This window comes from Vulpes vulpes, chromosome 1 (assembly GCF_048418805.1).
Source record: "Vulpes vulpes isolate BD-2025 chromosome 1, VulVul3, whole genome shotgun sequence".
Taxonomy (NCBI): Eukaryota; Metazoa; Chordata; class Mammalia; order Carnivora; family Canidae; genus Vulpes; species Vulpes vulpes.
Genome location: NC_132780.1, coordinates 71962920 through 71983506, shown reverse-complemented (window position 1 = coordinate 71983506; position 20587 = coordinate 71962920). Strand labels below are relative to the sequence as shown.

General features: G+C 49.4%; 1 protein-coding gene across 3 annotated transcripts in view; it reads right to left on the bottom strand.

The window, feature by feature from the left end:
• The window catches only part of AGPAT4 (1-acylglycerol-3-phosphate O-acyltransferase 4), a 126938-nt gene that overhangs the window by 30171 nt on the left and 76180 nt on the right, over window positions 1-20587 (bottom strand). For all 3 annotated transcript variants that reach the window (XM_026015917.2, XM_026015914.2, XM_026015915.2), the window contains exon 3: window positions 554-723. In XM_026015917.2, the coding sequence (XP_025871702.1) occupies window positions 554-723 (170 nt within the window). The remainder of the gene's footprint in view (window positions 1-553; window positions 724-20587) is intronic.

Here is a 20587-nt window from a genome sequence, read left to right as displayed (position 1 = left end):
TGTGCAAGAAGTCAAACTAGTTGGAGGATAAAGAATTTCCTATTTATTCTGAATTCTGACATTGACACTCTCTGGCTTGAGGATTCAACATTCTTGAGCCCACAAAGATGAAAATGTGGGGGTGAATGGTGCCCATAGGCCAGGGGAGCAGTAGAGCATAGAGATGAAGGGCATGAAGTGGCCTCGGACCATAGGAGTCCAAATCCAAATCTACTTCATAGCTGTGTGACCTTGAGCAAATTATTTAAACCCTCTATAACTTAGTTTTTTTTAAAAGGGAGGATATACATTGTCTATTCATTAATGTCTCTTTAAGGAGTAAACAAACTGTCTATAAAATATCTAGCATATAATTGCTGAATAAATACTATTATTGTGCATTAGAAGATGTTCATCTTGGTCCCAAGCAGGAATGAAAAGCAATTGGTTAAGAACATTTCATCACGTGGAAACCGTGAATGCCTCTGTCATCCTAAACGATGGAGAGCAAAAAGGCAAGTCATAGTGTCGAGCAGGGGAAATGTGGGAGGGGGTCAAGGTGAATCCAACTTACCCCTAACACCCCAAAGCGTTCGGCCAGGCTCCAACCACAGAGAAAGTCAATCTCAAACTTGTGGTTCAGAACCACAATGGCATTTTCCTTTCCATACTTGGGGTAGGCCTGGGGGTCTGTGTGGATGACGCACTCCGTGCCCGACCACCACTCCAGCAACATCACCAGCTCTGGAACAAACCACAACAGACAGACATTTATTTCACGCATCCTCGGTGACCAAGGCTTGGTTCTGCTGGGCCGGGCTGGCACAAGGCTCTACCCTCCCAGCTGGGACAGAAAGCAATTTCTAGGGGTCAAGTTCTGGATCATTTCAGCCCAGAGCACCGTCCTCAAAATGGTTTAGAAGCGGAAGAAAAACGAGAAAGACCCTGCAACAGCTTTCAGGGAAGGAGAGGAAGCTTTGAGAAGGCAAAATGACTTGCATTCCTTGATTAAGTGCCTTGGGGAGAGGTAAATCAGAAAGCCTGAATCCATCAAGAATGCCTGCCCTGGTGTTTACAGCGCTCCAAAAGGAAAGGCGGCATGAGGTGATGCACAGAATTCTTAAGATCCTGGGAAATGACTAATCGGGATACTTATTAACTCCCTCAAAGAGCACTAAATACCTAATTCCTCTCTCCCATTCAAGATGCTTGTGTGCAACCGAAATAATGAAGACCCATGGTGTGAGGAAGCGAGGTTACATCAGAGCCATTATACTGCCTAAGTGAAACTTAAAATATTCTTTGAAGGAGCTTGTGAAAAATAGAGTCCTTTTTTCTCAGGCAATAATGACCCATTTGACTTGATTTTTCAGTGATGGCTTTAATTAAGGTGACCAATTCCCAACGTGGTTGCTTCGGGAAAAGCCTATCTATATGGTAGAAATTGTCCATAAAAAAAAAAAAAACAGAGAGAGAGAGAGAGAGTTGCATACTGGTGTAAAAACTCTATCTATGTAGCAGCTTTAAAGAGAATTTTGAAAGCTGAAGGTGTTTGGCAGGTGGGTGGGTGGATGTGCGAGGCCTCTGCCAAGGTAGCCCTGTTTATCACCGGTTAGTGGGGTACACATTTAGCAGAGGACTCACTCATCACCCTCCCCCTATGCACGCACGCACACACACGCACACACATGCACATATGTGCACACACATACACACACAGAGGAGCAGGTGCAGTCTTGACTCCAGGGAAACCTGTTTTTAAAGGCTTGAGTGTCTGCCCATGGAAATCTTTCTCCTTGAGGTCAGAGATGGATGCTTTCTAACAGGTGCGCTAGAACTCTCTAGAAGGCATTACAGGCTAGCTCCTAAGCAGTGAGCACTGTGGGACTTTGGACAAGTGACCCTCCTGGCGCCTCGGGGTCCTGATCTTTAGCATGGGCCGCTTCACAGCTCCTGGGAGGATCGGAGCATACAAGGCACCGCGGGCACTCTGGCGAGCACGCAGGAAGGTCCCAACAAATCAGCCCCTCGGGACCCAGAGAAAACACCAAAGCCCCAGCCGGTTGTCCCTTGGGCAGTGACATCAGTGGGACAGAAGGTGGCAGGTCAGGGAAGGAAGGTGTTTGGGGGCGGGCCGGGCAGGCAGCGCTGCCAGCCAGGACACAGGGACAGTTCGACACCACTGGGTGCAAGGATGCTTACACTGCTGCACTGATTTCTTCTCGGCACGGATTTCTTCCAAGAGGCAGGATGGGCAGGACCCATCTATTATTCCATTTCTAGCCACAGAGCCCAGATAAGCCCCAAAAGCAGAACTACACAGAGGCCAACCAGATAAGGCTGCCCGTTTCGGTGACTCACGTCCCACGGGCCCTCTGCAAACACTCCCTGGAGGCCTCTCTGGGCCCCACTCCCCGCCCCCCCGCCCCTGCCCGAGGTCAGGCGGGGCTGGTGCACACTTTCCCCAGGTGGCACTTGGAGCAGCCTGTGTGATACAGCGTGAGCTTGGCTCCCCTGTTACAGAGCACGGGCCCTGGGAGCAAGCGCCGCATTGTTTGGTTCTTCTAACTCTGGCCTTAATCCAGAACCCGGCGCGGCACCGGCACACGTATGCCTTCAAGAGCACCAGTGACCTACTGTGTGCAAGCACCTTGCCAGGTCCTGGAGGTCCTGGAGGTGTGGCTCAGGTGCCTACCCTCCCGGATTCGGCCGCCCAGGAGGAAGACGGTTCTCCATTCACAGGGCGCAGTGACAGGCAGGAAAGACTCGTGCACAGGGCGGATGCTTGCTGAGCGTCGTGCTCAGGCATACGGGGCTCAGACACTCTGGATTCTGCTGGTGCCACTCACCATTCACTCATTTCTCAATGTCCCCTAAGTCTCCCTGTCCTTGTCTGTGGGTATGGAATCATAATGACATGGTCAAGGCACCTAGCGTAATGTGGCACGTAGTAGGTAATCAGTAAGCGACCAGCCTTTTATCACCGTGATATGCGTGGTGATTTTATAGCACGCAACGCTCTACACCAGGACCGCAAGAAGGAAGGGGTGGGGGGTGGAGGGGGAGAGCCAGACAGAGCCAGACCCAGAGAGCAGGGGGAGTGTTACAGAGACTTCTGGACCAGAGTGGGGAAGCGATGATTTATGGCTTCATAATGAAGGCAATGAGAAGCCACTAGAGCATTTTTAAATAGGCACACAGCAGCATCTAATTTGCATTTTGAAAAGCTCACTCTGGCTGAAGTGGGAACAGACCGAGACTCGGGCAGAAGCAGTCAGGAGGTGGGTGCAGTAGCCTGGCGGTCGAGGAGGGGATGGTGGCCAAGGCCAGGCAGGTAACAGCAGACATATAGGTTCTCAGGACGCGATTAGCCATATAACCAAACACTAGATTTCCCTGGGACGAAGAAGGTTCTCTCCTTCTTTTTTTTTAATACCAAAGGCTTTCAATTTCTTTTTTTATTCACAATAAATACATTTATAGAGTCATATTGTAAAAGAATTTTAAAATGCATAAGTATGTAGAGGAAAGGGTGAAATTCCCCTGGATGGCTTTGTGATGTGTCAATTAGGCTAGGCTGGACTACATTTCCCAGACTCCTCTTCGGTTTGTTTGTTTGTTTCCAGTTACGGGGGGTCACAAGGGACAATCCTAGGAGGGTTTGGCAGGTGGAAGTAAAGCGACACACACACACACATACACACACACACACACACACACACACACACACACACCATTGCAGCTGATCTGCTGATCCACCTCCTCGGCACCAAGCAGCAACTGAGCTGAGCTGAGCCTGTAACTGCTCCTTCTCCACATCCCCTTCCTTCCTTCAGCTCCTCGGGCTCCTGGGCCAGGTGTGTGTGTCTGCTGGCTCATGCAGGGCCCTCACACCATCAATACCAGACGCAGTAAGAACTGACATGGGACTCAGTCTGTCCTGGTAAAGGACTTCAGATGGTGCTTGGGGGTTCCCACCTCTCGATCGCCCCATCTTACCTCCATCATGCCTTCCTGACTGCCTGCCCTGGACCTTCACACTCCAACAAGAGCTGCAGAGACCACACCCCCAGCTGCAGAGACAACCTGACCAGCCCCATGGTTGAACAAGGACTGGTCCTGGCCACCTGTCCCTGCACACAGGTAAATGCATAGCTCCCAGAAGCTCTGCCCCTGCTGGAACCCTGAAGAGGCACGTCCTCCTCCTCGCCCCCAACCTGCTCCTTTCTCCTCGCAAGCTCCTTTCTGCTCCTTTCTTCTGGATGTGCTCACATAAATTTGGAAGGAAGTCTTCTAGTCCTGTTCCTACACTCATGTGTTTCCTGCCCACAAATGGTTCACACACTCTTGACCTTTGTAAAAATACACACAGTTGTTTTCTCCAAGTGGTATATTTTAGATCTTTCCATATGGACACATATTCAGAGTGACATTAGCAAATATTTGTTGGGCTCCGGCCATGTGCTGGGGACCATTCCAAGGGCTCTGCATGTGGTATCGTGTGAAATCCTCCCATTAACTCTGACACTGGAACATACGATTATTATCCCCATCTTAAAGATAAAGAAATACAAAGTATGGGATTTCTGTTCAATATGTGGAATTGTTGCTTTTTTAAGGTCAAAAATAGCCAGAATGACAATTTCATAAACGGTAACACAATGGCTGCATGCAAGTTCAGGCTACGCATATATCACTATTTATTTAGCCATTCTGCCATTGATTAGCATTTTTCCCTCGCACTTTTTTTGTTAAAAATACGGCAATAACAGCCTTGAATAATGCACATTTCAGACACAAATATTAGTGAAAGTATTTCTCCTGCGTAGATATACACAAAAATAGAATTATGGGTTGAAGAGTATGCATATTTAAAAATTGTATGGATGTTTCCAAATTACCCTCCAAGAAGATCCTGCCAATCTACACTTGAATCAACAACATGGGAGAAGGTCTGTGTCCTGCCACCTGGAACTGACACTGTAGCTCCTTGCAGGCCGGGAGCCATCCACATCCTTCAACATGTGTTCCCATGAAGCATGGACTAATTCCTTCAATACCTGTGGCATCCTCCAGGCAGCACCCGTGTCCCCTCATCTTTGTGTCTCCCACACCCTTGTCCCAATACTCAGCATGGAAGACACTTGGAAAGAGCTTTTGTCTTTAGTTGAATGACTTCCTGGCTGTGTTAGCTGGATGTGCTCACATAAATAACTACACACAACTTAGAGCTACCCTCATGAATTAAGGTTTCATTTACCCTGCGGCTATGGGTACTTCCCAACGCGATCGGCAAGGGCCTGGCTCAGCCTTTCCCTCCACAGTTCTGCGGGCAATGGCCGGGCAGCCCCATCTTTCTAGCTAAAGGGCACCTGCCACACGGAGCTGCTCCCATGTGAGGGGGGACATCTGTCACTCAAGCGAGACGCACTCTGCAGCAACACCCATGGAACATCAGGGCTTTACAGGGGACCAGGGCTCAGGGCAGGCAGGGCCCCTTGATCCTTGTGCAGAGGGGTCCGTGACGTCAGCCAGCGGCTCCCTCAACAGCCCACCTCGCCTGCTCTCACGTCTGCCCGGGGCGGCAGCAGGTCCTGGGAGGGCTCTGACCCCCTCCCTCCATGGAAACTCTAGTGCCATTTCCCACAGCTGAGGCCTTGCCAGGAAGGCCACTTGGGAAAAGTGGCTGGGATTGGACTCCTGCACGGTGGTCAGGGGCCACCAGGTAAAGAACACATGCAGACGGATCTTCTGGGGACTTCCTGGCTCCGGGGGCCCGGGTCGGGCCCGGGTCTGGCCCCATGACTGGTGAGCCAAGGAGATCACTGAGGCCGCATCATACAGGGGCAACGAATGGCCATGAGACAGAAAAGGCAGAGGACAGCAGAAAACTCTAGCGCGTGGAGAAGCCACTATGTCCCTCAGTGACGTCCTCGCAGAGCACCTCCCTAACTAGAGCATCCGGGTGACTCCTCATGGTTCTCCTTAATCAGCCGGTTCCTGCTCCCTGGGGAAAGTGGGTGGTAAATGGTTTCACCTGGGATGGATGATGGCTGCAGGGGGGTCACGCATGGGCCACATGCCATCCCCACCTGGTGTCCTCAGACCCCTGGAGCCACCTCTCTCCCAGCTCTTCCTGAGACTTGCTTGTTGGGCACATTTTGCTGGTTCCTTGGTGGCAATGAAAAAGCTTTGTTCCCTGACCTAAGAAGGGGCCTGGGTGTGTGTGTGGGGTGGGGGGTCCTTCCCTCTTCTTCACTGCCTCTCCCCCAACCAAGAGTCCTCTCCATTCTGTCCCAGAAAGCCTTCTATCCAGGGGCACTGCCTCTGGTTAGGGACTCAACACGCTTTCCTCCGGCCTCTGCAGTGGTGACAGCAGGCTCTGCACTCCTGGAGCTGCTGGTGGCTCTGCGGTGGCCCCTCCAGGAGCTCTGACCCCCTCCCCTGGGCCCTGAGCCCCCCCTCGGCTTCCTCACCTCGCTGGCTGGGTGGGGGTGACACCTGCAAAGGTCAGTGAGTGCAGACTCACATTCAGGCCTCACACCCCACCCAGGTTCTGTCCTTACTACAGGCTCATGTCTGTTTGGTCCTCGAGAACATTCCCATATTACCACAAACGCAGACAGGGCTGTCTGTTGGCCACCCAGCCCCACAGCCCCAATCCTCAAGCCACTTTACTTTGAATTCAGAATAAATCTAAACGGAAAGATCAGTATTTGTTCAAAGATGGAGAAAATGCATGGGACCCAGTGGAAAGGCAGGCCCCTCAGACCGCGAAGGCTGGTTTCAAAAGGTAGGCAGAGGAGCAGCTTTCCTCTGGTCCCCCGGGCCTCCCCACCTAATCACCGAAACCCTCTGGTTCAGTCCCAGCCTCCCTCCCCACCCCTCCCTCCTCTCCCTGACCCTTCACTTCCCACCACCCCTCATCCCTGTCACAAGCTGATGCCTAGCTCATCACATGCCGGTGCCCCCACCCCTGCAGCCTCAGCCTGCAGCACATTCATCCCTGGCAGGAGGGGATGCCCCTCACCTGGTCCCAGCGTGAGCCAGCAGGGCCCTGGGGGCTGCCAGAAACTCTTAACACACAAGATTCACAAACCAAGGTTTCTACAATAGGACACAGCAATTTTGAAACTCTTGTCCTATTTACAAATCTTCAGGGGCACCTGGGTAAGTTCATGGGCGAAGCGTCTGCCTTGGGCTCAAGTCATGACCCCGGGGCCCTGGGATGGAGCCCCAGCTCCGAGGGGAGGCTGCTTCTCCCTCTGCTCCTCCCCACCGTTCCTGCTCTCTCTCTCTCTCTCTCTCTCTCTCAAATAAATAAATAAAACCTTAATAAAAATCAAAATAAAAAATTTTCAGTTTGCCCAATTTTGCAGTCTTCGTTTTTACTGCTGGTGACTCCCTGAGGGAGGGGTGGGGGCTGGAGATGCCATGGCCTCCTCCAGCAACTCAGCACCCCCTGAACTCTGGGCTGTGGGGCACACCCCGTCCTGCCGGCTGCTGGGGCCTGTTTTGCGAACCCCACTTGGAGAAGGAGGGGCATGTGGCGCAAGGAGTGGCTTGCCCTGTGAAATCCCCATCTGTGGTTTTGATTTCAGGGACCCGGGGAAGGACCAAAGCCAGGTAGTGACCAAGGGGACATGTGATCTGGAGCACAGCTTTGTTTTTGTTGTATCTGCCGTTGTGCTGCCCTGTTTGATCACAGATGGGCAAGGAGAAGTAGATGGATGAAAGGAGAGGTGAGGAGGGAGGGGAGCACCTATGCTCCTGTTCATAAAGGACGAGGAAGAGGAGGGGATGCTGAGGACCGACATTTGCTGAGTTAGCTCGCAGCATCCCAGAGAGCCGCTGTTGCTGTCCCCATTTTGCAGATCAGGGCTTGGAAACCGTGGGGCAGGCAGGTGGCCACACTCCCGGAACTGGGAAGTGAGTGCTCGGGGTGTGGGACCCAGAGCTGCGGACCCTGGTGCCCAGGACACCTCTCCCAGGCTGCACACACTACAGGCCGTGATGCTATGGGCTGGGGTGGGAGGTGAGAGAGAACATTCTGGAAGGAGGGCAGATAAGGTCACAGTGGAAGGATCACCTCTTGGCCTCAGACACACAGTGGTCAGTTCCTTATCTGTGAGACGCAGGAAGCTTGTGGTAAAATGAAATACCCGAAGTCTTCAAAGCATTTAACAGGTGCCTGGCACAGAGCTTGTCTTCTGCGTGTCACCACGACCAGTGACCCTACAGCAACGAGGACCACACCGGACTTTGTGCTCACCCGCAGGTGGACAGGACTGTGGTTTTCTCTCCTCTCTGCCGCCCATCCTGGTGGAGGAGGAGGCTGATAAAACAGGGCAGGCAATGTCTCTGCGGGAAAGACTCTGGGGTTCAGACTGTGGACCAGATTTCCTGTTCCGACATGTGCCAACAATACAGCATCTCCCACATCTGGATGTTCAGGGGAGATGCAACAAAGGAAAACAGTAGTTTTATAATTAACTTTATCTCATTTTAAAAGTGATATAATTACATCTCTAATGATGTGTAAACTGTCAACTGAGTATATATAATTATGTGTTTATAATAGTTATAATTTCAACTTCTAATAATAAGTAGGTTACAAATTAAACCTCTCATCCTCAAAAGCCCCCCAAATGCAAAAACAAAGCTCTAAAGTTTGTTATGCATGATGTGCTATTGTCCCCGTCCTGAACCGAAGGTGGGGGGACACAACTCTCCCCTTGGCTGCACGGCGCTGGGGCCTGGGAGGGGACCGGCGACAAGCTCCTCTGCACCTGTCCTGCATCCCTCACTGGAGGCCATTCATCGCAGCCCCCCCACCCCACCCCACCCCACACTCTCTGGGCCCTGGGCAAAAACTGGAAGAAAAATATGAAACCCAACAGATTTGGGAGCTGAGGCAACAAGAAGGTCTGGTCTCAGCTGCAGGCCCAGCACATCCACTGCAGGTGCCGAGTGGCACACACGGTGGCCAGGACCCGGGGAGTGATCCCGGACACGCTGCACGAGGGAAGAGAGTTAAATAACCGAATGCAACTTGCGTGTCATGGGGCCTGACGCAGATGCAGGGATTTCTGATCTGAGACCAGATCCACGTACCGGTCCCCGCTGGCCCACCCCCAGGCTCTCCTGTGTAGCCACCCGCTCCCCACGCCACCCCCTGCAGCTGCCCCTAATGCAGCCGCTTCCTCCTGCTTAGCATGTTTTCGGTCTTCCCATCTTCTCACCAGGCTCAGCACAGGCCCGTACTTCCATGAAGCCTCAGATCCAAGGCCAAGACCCGGGTCTTCCTAATTTCCTGATGCTAAGGGTACTCCACTCATTTTATTTGTCTGCACCATTTCTGGTGGATGCTCATGCCTTCGGGCCACATGCAGCTTGCAGTGCGACGACACGGGACGGGGACCCCTAGTGCACTCGCTACACTTCAGTCCTCACCCGGGAGGCATTCCAGCTTTTCCAACTTACGAGCCCGGACCATCAGACGAGGCAGAGGCAAGATGCCCCTCAACTGACACACAGTACACCTGTGCTGCTACCGTTCCGTGGGGCAGGTTAGGAAAATAGTAATTCTGAAGGCTCCGTGGAGTGAGGGAGGAGGAGGGACACTTTGAGAAGCCCTGCAGCCTGGCTCTGATGGTAACCCAACTGCTAGGAGCTGGCATCATGTGAAGCCACTTGCTCTCGACGATACACCCCCCCCATCACTGTCCCCCTCCCAGCCCCCATTCAGTGCCTGTTTCTAGGCAGGCTTTGCCCCTGGTAGGGTATGGAGGGAATGGACTTGACCTGATATGTTCTTGAAGCTCAAATCCTAAAAAGGTAATGTCACTACATAGTAACTTTCTCCTGAAGCCTTGAGCAGGTGCAATGGGGGGTCATGAAAACATGTGCTGGAATGGGGCGAGGGGCAGATGGGGTGCTGCGGCTTCCTTCCCCACCACACCCACATCCTCCCAAGTGAAGGAGAGGGGGAACTGGGCAACGGATCTCGAACTACAGGCGGACTGAGAACGGGCAGTATTAATGCTCCAGGACCTGACAGTATGAACAATGAAGCGAATAATGTAAGGGGCGGATTATCAGCTTCCTATCAAGTGGAGTCAGCACTCGGCTTCCAATTATTGGGTCCATCTTTCAGAGAGGCAAAACGTCAAGAAATATGACAATCTTGAGTGATGGGTATTAAAGCTGCGGAGAAGCCCAATGCTTCCCTCTGTCAATCAAAACCTTCAGTGGGAAAAAGAGCAAAAGAAAGAGTCTAGAACCCAACCCAATCACACCACTCTGGTGCCCTGACATTTGACTTCTCAAAACTCCCTTCCAGGTAAGCAGCTCAGAGGCCCCAGAGCCGTAGCACCTGTGCCATCTGATTTTCCAGTCCCGGTTACGTGAAAAACCTTATCCAGTCACCAGCTCCTGAGCCGACTGGGTGCCCAGCAGAGCGGGAGGTGCCTGGCTATGGAGGTGAGCAAACCCGTTCCAGCAGCAGAGACACTAACCCACGGGCACAGAAACACTTGGAAGATGCTGTCAGTGGTGTGGGGGTGGCAGGAGGGGAAGAGAGGGCAGGATGTTTCGGGAAGGCTCCGAGCAAGCCTCTCTGGCTGTCACAACAGTGTAGCACTATCTAATTGCCGTGATCTAATTGAATGTGACCTGCTATGGAACATAACCTCTGCCAGACTAAGGGCTGGTTTTGTACACGGGGATGTTTCTGGTGCCTGGACTTAAGAGGTGCCTGGTTGCCATGGGGGGGAATACTGGTGGTTGGGGTCAGAGGATCAGGGTGGAGACCTGGCACCTGGGCTGCATGATTACCGGGGAGAGGGCAGAGGGTGGTGGGAATGCGGAGGGCAAGTTGGATTCCAGCAGGTAGAGCAGACAGGGTCTGAGGTCGGCTGGATGGGGTGCAGGAGAAGAGAAGGTGAGAGAGATATCCTCAGGTTTCTGCCCTGAGCAGCTGGGGTGGATGTCCTGGTGAGCGAGCTGGGAAACTGGGTCAAGGAGCAAGGACAGGTGGCGGGGCAGCGGGTGAGGGAGCCTGCAGTCCTGGCTGGGCCTGGTGTGGTAGTATCAGGGCTACATCCCACCCGGGCCTTCCAGCCTCCCCCTTCCCTGGCACCGTACGCCCTCGGATCACTGTCCCCACTCCCTGCCTCACCTCTTCTCACACCCTGCCAGTGATTCTCCTTAACACACTTTCCCACTCGGCACCGGGCTAGGTTCTGACCCCTTCCCGTGCTTGGTGAGATGAGAAATTGAACTTCACCAGCTCTGGAAGCAGCAATAGCTCAGGATTAGCACACCCCGATAGCACCCAGATTTTGTTCTCTAAACCCTACTCCCCACTGTCAGGAGGCACACTGTCCACAGTGAGGACAAGCGGCACTGCCGTGTGATGTTCTCTTGGACAACACTGAATCTGGGATCTATGGAGCATTCATATCTAACTCCCAGTTCCCCGGCGAGGGAGGAGCGCTCACACCGCCGGAATGTGGGACCTTCCACAGGACAGAGCAGGACGCGGGGGGATGGGGTGGGGGGGAGGAGGGGAAGGTGGGAGGGGTCTGTTCCAATAGCAAAATGACAGACGTAACAAGTGGGAGGATCTGATTTAAATCCTGACTTGAACACTCCAAATATTAAAAATAAAACCCAAAGCAACGGAAACCGTTGGAGAAATCTGAATCTAGATGGTATAACATGATCCTAAGAGAATATCAACTTGGATAGTGGTTATGTTTTTAAGGTGTCCTCAGTCTTTATAAAACACACCTTGGGGTCGTTCGGAGTGGTACTTCCTGGCACGCAGGGTCTGGGATTCGTCTGAAAAACCACCAAGATGAAAAAGTTAAGGCTGGGGGCCGTGAATGTGGGGAATCCTTCCGCAATTCCCTCTGCTCATAGTTACTTCTATGTTCTGCAGTGACAAACCTAAAGGAAGCAAGTTCCCTCTTCCGCAGAAGAATACGTCCAGGAAGCAATGAGTCCAGGGTCAAGGGCGTTCGTTCCCCCAAACACCCTAGTCCTGCCTCAAGCATTCACCACCACTTGTCTTGGGGCAATGAGGAGAAAAAGACAAAGACAAAAGTCTTAGGAAGATATCCACGTGTAAAATGTAGACCAAGCCCACACATGGATTTCCTTTTTTTTTTAATTTCTGAGACAGATGAAGATGAAAATATAATTTGAAAATACTTTGCATTTCAATGCCATTCTGGTAAGTGATTTAAAGGTCTGAAGTTCTCAGAGTCGGAAAGCCTCCCCCTCTCTGCTCTCTCTTCGCTCCCTCCATGGAGTCCTAACGAGCTCTCAAAACCTGCTGCTGCTCCACTGTTCACATTGTCACCAGTTCCCAGGCCTGGTCCGGGCCACATGGGAGTCAGGCCACAGAGGCTGGAACCCCCGAGCTTCACCCCATCTCAGCAGAGGGGCTCTGGGGCGCTCCCTCCACCCCCCACCCCGTCGCAGTCTCCTGATGTCTATAACGTGGGGACACTGGCACCACTAGTCTGTGACGCAGCTCACGTGTCCGTGCTTTGTGAGCGGTAAATAAAAGCTAGGTGACTGCTCGGTAATAGTTATTGGCTGTGGACCAGGTTTCTGACCTTGATCGAATGAGCACTTGCTAAGTGCTTTCTCTGCCAGGTCTGGGCCTTACGGGGAGGGATGGGCAGAGATCTTCCAGGCGCTTACAGCAAGGAGGTCAGTGACACCCAAGTGAAATGGGGATTTATCAATGCTTTGCAAAGGGTCTGGCTGGCAGCAGACTCTCGGGGCAATAGACCCCTCCCCTCTCCTCCCTCCAACACCTCCCAATTTATCTGATCTAAATCCTAGTGCCCCTTAAGCCCGGATCAAATCACCCTGACCCCAAATTCTGAGGCGCCCTTGACTCGAGAACAGGTCTCTCTGCCTTCTGCCTTGTGATGGCAGGTTCGTGTGCTTCTGGTCTCTTACCTCCTTGAGCAATGACTAAACTGTGCTATTTAAATTCCCAGGGTGCCTGGAAGCTTCGACTTCTACTACCTGCTCTTAAGGTCTGAGTCAGAATCAAGTGCTGAGTTTTTTAAGGAAAGAAAGGTTTCTTAAAGCCAAGAAGCATGAAGGCCATGGTCCTATTCTGAGGTGTTGACCTTCCCAAATGCATAAAAACATTATATACCCTTGGTAAGTAAGCCTCAGGTCCTTGAAGATAAGAGGGCCCCTCACCAGGTGGGTATACATGATCCCCCTGTGGGCAGAACCCACATTCCACCTCGTGTTTCTGCCAAGGAGCCTGGAAATGATGAGACACGAGATGGTGCTCTCAAAGGAAGGTGTAAAAACAAATGCCAGGGCACAGTGCAGAGATGTGCAGAGGTCACCCTCAAGAGAACAAGCGGTCTCCTGGCCAAGACTCAGCTTCATGCAAAGAAATGGACGCAACTGTGGAAAGAGTGAATCAACCAGAAGGCACGATGGTCACACAGGGGCCGGCTCTCGGGGCCGATCCACCTCTGGTGTTGCATGTGCACCCCAGTCCCTCTGCTGAGATTGCTGATGCACCCAACTGCCTCCTGAGTGTCATCTGGGCATCAGCTTTCAGGGCAAAAATGTATCGGTCGGCAAATGGAGCATTCATTTCATCTTACTGTCTCCACTGAGAAATAGATTATTAACTGCATTCTTATTTTCATACGTAAGTGTATCATAAGATTGCTTAATATTAGTTCATTGGAGCCTGATTAAAATAATAATAAATCCAATGTCATAGCCGCAAAAAACTGAGGATCTCATTCTGGAATGTGGTGACCTCCAAGTAAAACCAGCCAAGGGGGACGTCCATCCCTCGTCCTGCTATCCCTAGAGCTCCCCTACAAACAGCCATTTAGTTGGCCAGGAATTTTAACTCACAGCACTCATGGGTCATCTGTTCACCCTGAGACAGTCCCCCTGCCATCCACTGCCATCGCAGGCCTACCTTGTCTGCGTCTGTTGCTAGCCATCCTCTTTTCCACGATGACCTTCCATCTGGTCTGTCTGCCTCCAGAGTCACATGCTCTTCTCATCCAGCCTGTGCCTAATGCCCACTTAACCCTGTCAGCACCCTAGTTGGGTCCCCACCATCCACAGAGGCAGTGAGACTCCTTAGCCGAGTCCCACTGCGTGGCCCACCCTGACTCTTCCAGTTTGTCCTACCACTCACCTCGAGCCAAAGCTAAGTTGAACTACATACATGTTGTTCCTGGAACTACCTAGAACTCTGTACCTACCCCACGGTCTGGCCTCTTGCGCGAGCTCTTCTCTCAGCCCAAAGGCCCTTCCTTTCCATAGCATGTCAAGAGCTAATCTGTCTCCCAGTTCTCAGCTCAAACAAGATCTCCTTGGGAAGTTTTTCTTGATGCCCTCCACCCCCCGCCAGCCCCTCATTACAAATAGCTTGTCTCTCTTCTAAATCCCTCCCATTTAGGGACTCTGTACTGATAGTTCATAGAAGTCAGACAGACTTGATTTGAGACCTCATTCCATCGCTCACTAGCTTTATAACATCAGCATATGACATAGCCTCTCTGGCCTTCAGTTTTCTCTGCAAAAAAGGATTACTATCACATCCCTCACAAACTATTGTGAGCATTAGATAAAACTAGTATTGGCATAATACCCTGCAGATGGCCGTGGTAATAGCCAGCTTGATTCTCTCCTTTCCCCCATTCTGGAGGCTTCTCTGGTCGACATTCTCCCCTCAGAGAGCATGAGTTCCCTTGGTGGAAGGGTTGAGCCTTGCTCATTTTGTTGCTTGCTGCCCATGGCAGAACAGAACAGGGCTTGCACGGACATCGACAAATATTTGTCATCCACCAGCCTGGGTAATGGTGTGAGTTTTGGATAAGAGGAAATTCACAAAGATCCAGATGATGTCAAAAATCAGTTAAGGACGGTAGGGTCCTGTAGCTCAGTACTTCTATTTTTTTTTATAGAGCAACTTTACGAAATTACTAATCACTTTAAGAACATTTAAAGCAAATTTTAGAACCTACTTCAGATAAATACCTGCTCTTAATTTTCATCTATTCGCTGTCTTCTTCTCTCACCTTCCCCTCATCGAAATATAATTAGGCTTATTTTCATAACTCAGATTCATTACCCATGGAGAAATACATAAATCGTTGTTTTGAAAAGGGTAAAAAAATTAAAATGCTAAAATATTCACAATTCCCAAAATAATTTATAGGGCCATGTGAAGAAGAAACCATTCTGGAATTGTTTTTGAAAACACCTTTTCTTTGGGGCTGGCTCAGTTGGAAGAGCATACGACTCTTGACCTTGGGGTTGTGAGCTCGAGCCCCACATTTGGTGTAGAGATTACTAAAAAAATGAATAAACCTAAAAAAAAAAAAAACCCTTTTCTTCACATGAGTCACTCCTCTCAGCGTAGGAGGCTACGAGGTACTTAACTTTGCCTTTTCTCATACAAGATCAACTTCAATGGAACAACTTTTAATTATCGAGAATAACATATAAAACTGGTTATTTCTTCTCTCACACTGATAAATGAGGCCACCAAATAGTTTGGAATCTGTCCTAACATCAGCCATTTCAAGTGAAACCTATTTACTAGTGTTTTCAACAAGGTAATATTCTGTTCCTGTCAAGGTTGTCAGATGGGGCACAAGGCGCCCAGCAAAACTGAATTTTTGATAAACTACAAATTATTGTTCAGCATAAATATGTCTCGTGCAGTTGTAAAGGGAAGATAGACCTATAATAAAGTATGAGCCATGGAGTATCTGGGGCGTACTCTTATTAAAAAATTATTTGTTGTTTATCTGAAATTCAAATTTCACTGGGCCACCTGAATTTTTATTTGCTCAGTCTGCATCCTTATCAAGCCCGCAGAAGCCATGGCAACGAGCACTGATGAGGCTGGAGGAAGAGAGCTGTGGATGGACTCGAAGTTGTCAGGGCTGCCTGGCCTCCGTGGTCCCATGGACTCACTTGAACACCACCTCCTGGAACCCTGACAGCCATCTGGGAGATGGGCTTGACTCCCCAGTCTACGGAGGACAAGATGGAAAGTACAGGGCTTTCCAAGGTCACAGATCTAGAGGAGCAGGAGTCCTGCTGCCACCTGGGATTCCTGGCAGTTGGGGGCAGAGTTTTCTCACCTTGCTGGCCTCATAATACACAGAACACATGTTTCTTAGAATCTTAGCAATTGTTAAATAATAAACCTATACTTCAATTACAACCCAATCTTCCAAAGGTCCCTGAGAAATCATTGTACTGGGGTTTGCCTAAGCTCAATCGAATCAAGTTTTAAAAAGAGTGGGCACAACGACCCGTTACTAAACCCTAATTGCTCAACAGCCCTGGTAACACCAAGGCCAAGACTTAAGAGGCTTTGCCATCTGTGAGCGGCCTAGGTAATCCCCACCAGCTCTGGTTGGCAAGGCTAAGTGCTGCAGCTGGCTGAGCCCAAGGAGGACGTGGGGTGAGGGGTGGCCTCCAGCATCCAGGACTCAGGAGAACAGAGCTGAGGTAACCCAGCCTGACTGGGGGTGGTGGTGTGTGTGGGTTGGAGGGTTAGCGGAAGGACACCAAAGGATGGAGCAGGAGGTAAGGGGGGATCTGGGAATGAGGGAAGAGGGGAGAAGCACACTGTGTGCGCAGGCAGTGAGCTAGGCTGGCCACATACCCTAACCCAGCACCTAGCCCCAGGGTCACCTGTCAGGATTAGTATTATCCACACAGATGCAGAGACTGAGGCTCACATGCCAGTAACCTGCCCAGGATTTCTGATTTGTGCCCTTCCATGCCCAAGCCTGGGGAGGTGGGCACAGCCTAGAGCTCCCTCCCTCAACTTCCTTCTGCTCACTGTCTCCTTCACCCTAGCCTCACCTCTGACCTTCCCAACCCACTCATGCATGGTCCCCTCAGAAGAGGCCAAACAGCAACCTTGGTGCCCGCCTCTGGATCCTTTGTACTTATGTAGGCCTGAGCTCCATGTAACATTTTATCATTTTATTGGCTCTGAGATGCAGATTTGTCCTCATCCCAGAGGCACGCCTGGAAGCAGTGCCTCTTACCCTGGAAGGTGAACCTCAGCATAACTGCAGCCTGTCTGTTTCTTTCTTAGAGATCTCCAAGTCTTGATGCACCCTGCAATCTGTGGATCTTAGATTCTGCAAAAGACAGGAATTACAAGAACCAGAGAGACCCCAGCAAGCTGATGGCACTTAGCTAGGCTGATCTGAGATGCGCCCATGTATCTGGGTAGTGCCGGGCACTGAGGTGGCGGGGAGGGGCACAGATGGAACACGGGACTTTTAAGGCAGTGAAACTGTTGTGTATGATATTGTCATGCACATAAGTGATGTGATACATTCATTAAGACCCAAAGAATGAACCCTGATGTAAACTATGGACTTCAGTGAGTATCAGTACCTCAGCCCCAGTTCATCAACTGGACCAAATGTACCACACTAATGCAAGATGCTAGTAGTAGGAGAAAGTATGCATGTGTATGTGTATGTGTGTGTGTGTGTGTGTGTGTGTGTGTGTGTGTGTGTGGCAGATGGTACAAGTGAGGGTTACAGAGGAACTAACTGTAATTTCTGACTGTTTTCCTGTAAACCTAAAATCACTCTTAAAAAATAAAGTCTATTAATTTAAAAAATGACAGGATGAGTTGATTCTTTTATATTTCTTCCATAAAAAAGTGTTACAGAAAACACAAACTATTGTCCATGTTTCCGTCCTTGACGTGTTGTCTCCTGCCTTTCAGCTGTTGTCCATTCTCCATGGCCCATCAACAAAGAGTTGAGGAGATGCTTTGCAAGGAAGAAAGAAAACCAAGGTGCTGTCAAAATCTTGGCCTTATGATGCTGACCAATAAATAATCCCATCCCATTCTTACCTCCAAACACCTCAAATCTCATTCTGCAATTGTGGGAATGAGAACAGAAGATTGGTAGCTGCCAGGCCTCAGTAGGTCCAAAAGAAAAAGGAATGATACAAACATGACCTGAAATATCCATCTCTGGGGTAAAGGCAAGCAAAAAGGAATCAATTACTAGGAGAGTCAATGGCATTGGCTCTTGGGCCATAATTTGATCTATTTATCCAATAGACTATGATCTACGGCTAAAATGGTAGTCAAGGCTTGTTCTTTGTTCTTGACAAATATATTCAGAGGCAAACAGTCTTCCCAGTCTAGATTTCCTACGAATAGAAGTCGGTTGGACTCACTACTATTCTTGGTGTTCAAATCTCCCCAGGATCACGAGATTGGTTTCTGAATCCTTAAAGAATATATGAACAAGGCTAATGGCTGGATTCCAGATATAAAAACGTGCTCATTATGGGCTCTGTATAGGGGCAATGTTTATAAATGTCATCTTATTTCATGAGGCAGTTACAGTATATCCTTTTTACACACAAAAACACCAAAGCATAGAGGACTTGAGTAGATACCCAGGATCACAAAGCCAGATTCAACCTAGGCCCACCACACTCCAAACCCCACACCCTTAACCACTCTGCTAAATGCAAATTAAGAGTAAGAAATATGTAGAACAGTAAAAATAAAAAAAAAATTGGTACTTAGGAACTCAACAAAACTAAGACCATTGTACCATCACAATATAAACTCAAGTGTAGAAAAGCAAGTCCCTGATCAAGGAGGCCAACCCCCCAGACCACTGAAGTTAGGATGCCAAGCAGCAGGAAGAAGAGGCAAAGATCTCAGATACGAGTGGAGAGGTTTTCCACCCTCAGCAGCTGTGATGGCTGGTGAAACTAGAACCAGACAAGATTGAAGATGTATATATACATTTGTCTACTTGTCATAGTCCTGGAGACATTGATTGAGGCATTAGGCTAAGGGCACAGTCAAGGTTAAATTGCAGCCACTTGACTTTTGTCGACTGACAGTTGAAACATCAATAACAGAGATTTTGTCAGATATAGGTGACATGAGCTGAGAGGGCATCTGCGTCATCTCAGTGGGTAAAGATGTCACCGCAGAAGAGAGTTTCAGCTCATGTGGATGCAATTAGGCTCCAAGGAGGTTACTGTTCCCTAAGTAAGTTCAAACTGGAATCAGCACAGGCTGGGTTAGATGACTGACTCTAACTTCTCCTAGGTAATGACTTTGGGAAGGTCATTTGTTTTTCTTCAATCTTGGAGGCAGAAATGATGCATTTGCCTCAATGCCCAGAGCCTATGACACCACTATGACCAGAGCTGCACAGCGTATGGGGTGGTGCACTGCTCTCTGTCCTGACCTAGTGATGATCCTATTTTAGGCACTCCATTTGTCCCACATTTCCAATGTGTGTTTCTTCTTTCCTCTCTTGCCTCCTTCAAAATTATCAGAACTCTTTGGCTCTTTTCTTCCCTTAGACTTTGCCTGGTATGTCCTTATTACCTTTATGGCATTTTGATACTTTGAAAAATATTTTTAAAAATAGTTTTTATTCAGTTTTTATAGGTTGGTTTTAAAAGATTTTTATTTGTTTATTCATGAGAGACACAGTAAGAGAGAGAGAGGCAGAAACACAGGCAGAGGGAGAAGCGGACTCCCTGCGGGGAGCCCGATGTGGGACTCAATCCTGGATCCCAGGATCATGCCCTGGGCCAAAGGCAGATGCTCAGCTGCTGAGCCACCCAGGCGTCCGTATAGGTTGGTTTTAATCTTTAGTTTAGGCTTTAGTTTTTAATCTTGCTTTTTGCAGAACAAGAGTGGGCAAAGTAACCTAGGCAGCCATACTGAAAATGGGTCAATTCTCTTGGAGGTAGTAAACTTTTCTAAGCCTCAATGTCTCCATATGTAAAATGGGGTTAATAATCAGTGTCTATATTAGTGCTGTCCAGGGCAGCTTTGAAACCCAGCTACACCAAAGCAAGATATGCTGTAGGTATAAAATGTACGCTAGGGCTTGAAGACTTAGAACAGAGAATGTATAATACCTCATTAATAATTTTTTATGATGGTAGTATTTTAAAATGATAATTTGAACATATTGTGGCAATAAGATATATTATTAAAATGGATTTCACCTGTTTCTTTTAATTTTTTTAATATGGCTACCAGAAAATTAAAGACTGCATATGTGGTTCTCATTATACTTCTAATGGAAAGCACTAACCTAAAAGATAAAGTTAGAGCTCTTTAGTATGTCATAAAGACCTTTCATGAGTGGTTCCCACATCCTTGATCAGCCTCACTAACAAACTTGGTTACCACTCCTGTGTGTGTGTGTGTGTGTGTGTGTGTGTGCACGTGTATGTGGGTGTGTGAGTTCTCTACAAGATTGTTGAGGAAAGAAACATTCTTTCATCTTTATGTTAGCACACTTGGTGCCTATTACAAAGTAGCAGCCCAGCGAACATTTGGGTAATGAATGAATGAAACACTTTCCAAAGTAAGTGATCTGATACTCTTGCCTTTCAGGGGAGCACCTCTCCTCACTTCTGGTTTCTCTACACAAATACCTGCCCTCTCAACACTGCTTACCCCACCTGACCCAGGAGAGATGGGAATACGTGGCTGGTGAATTCGGGAAGCTTAAGTAGGAATTCTCAACTTGGCCCTGCACTCCCTCCT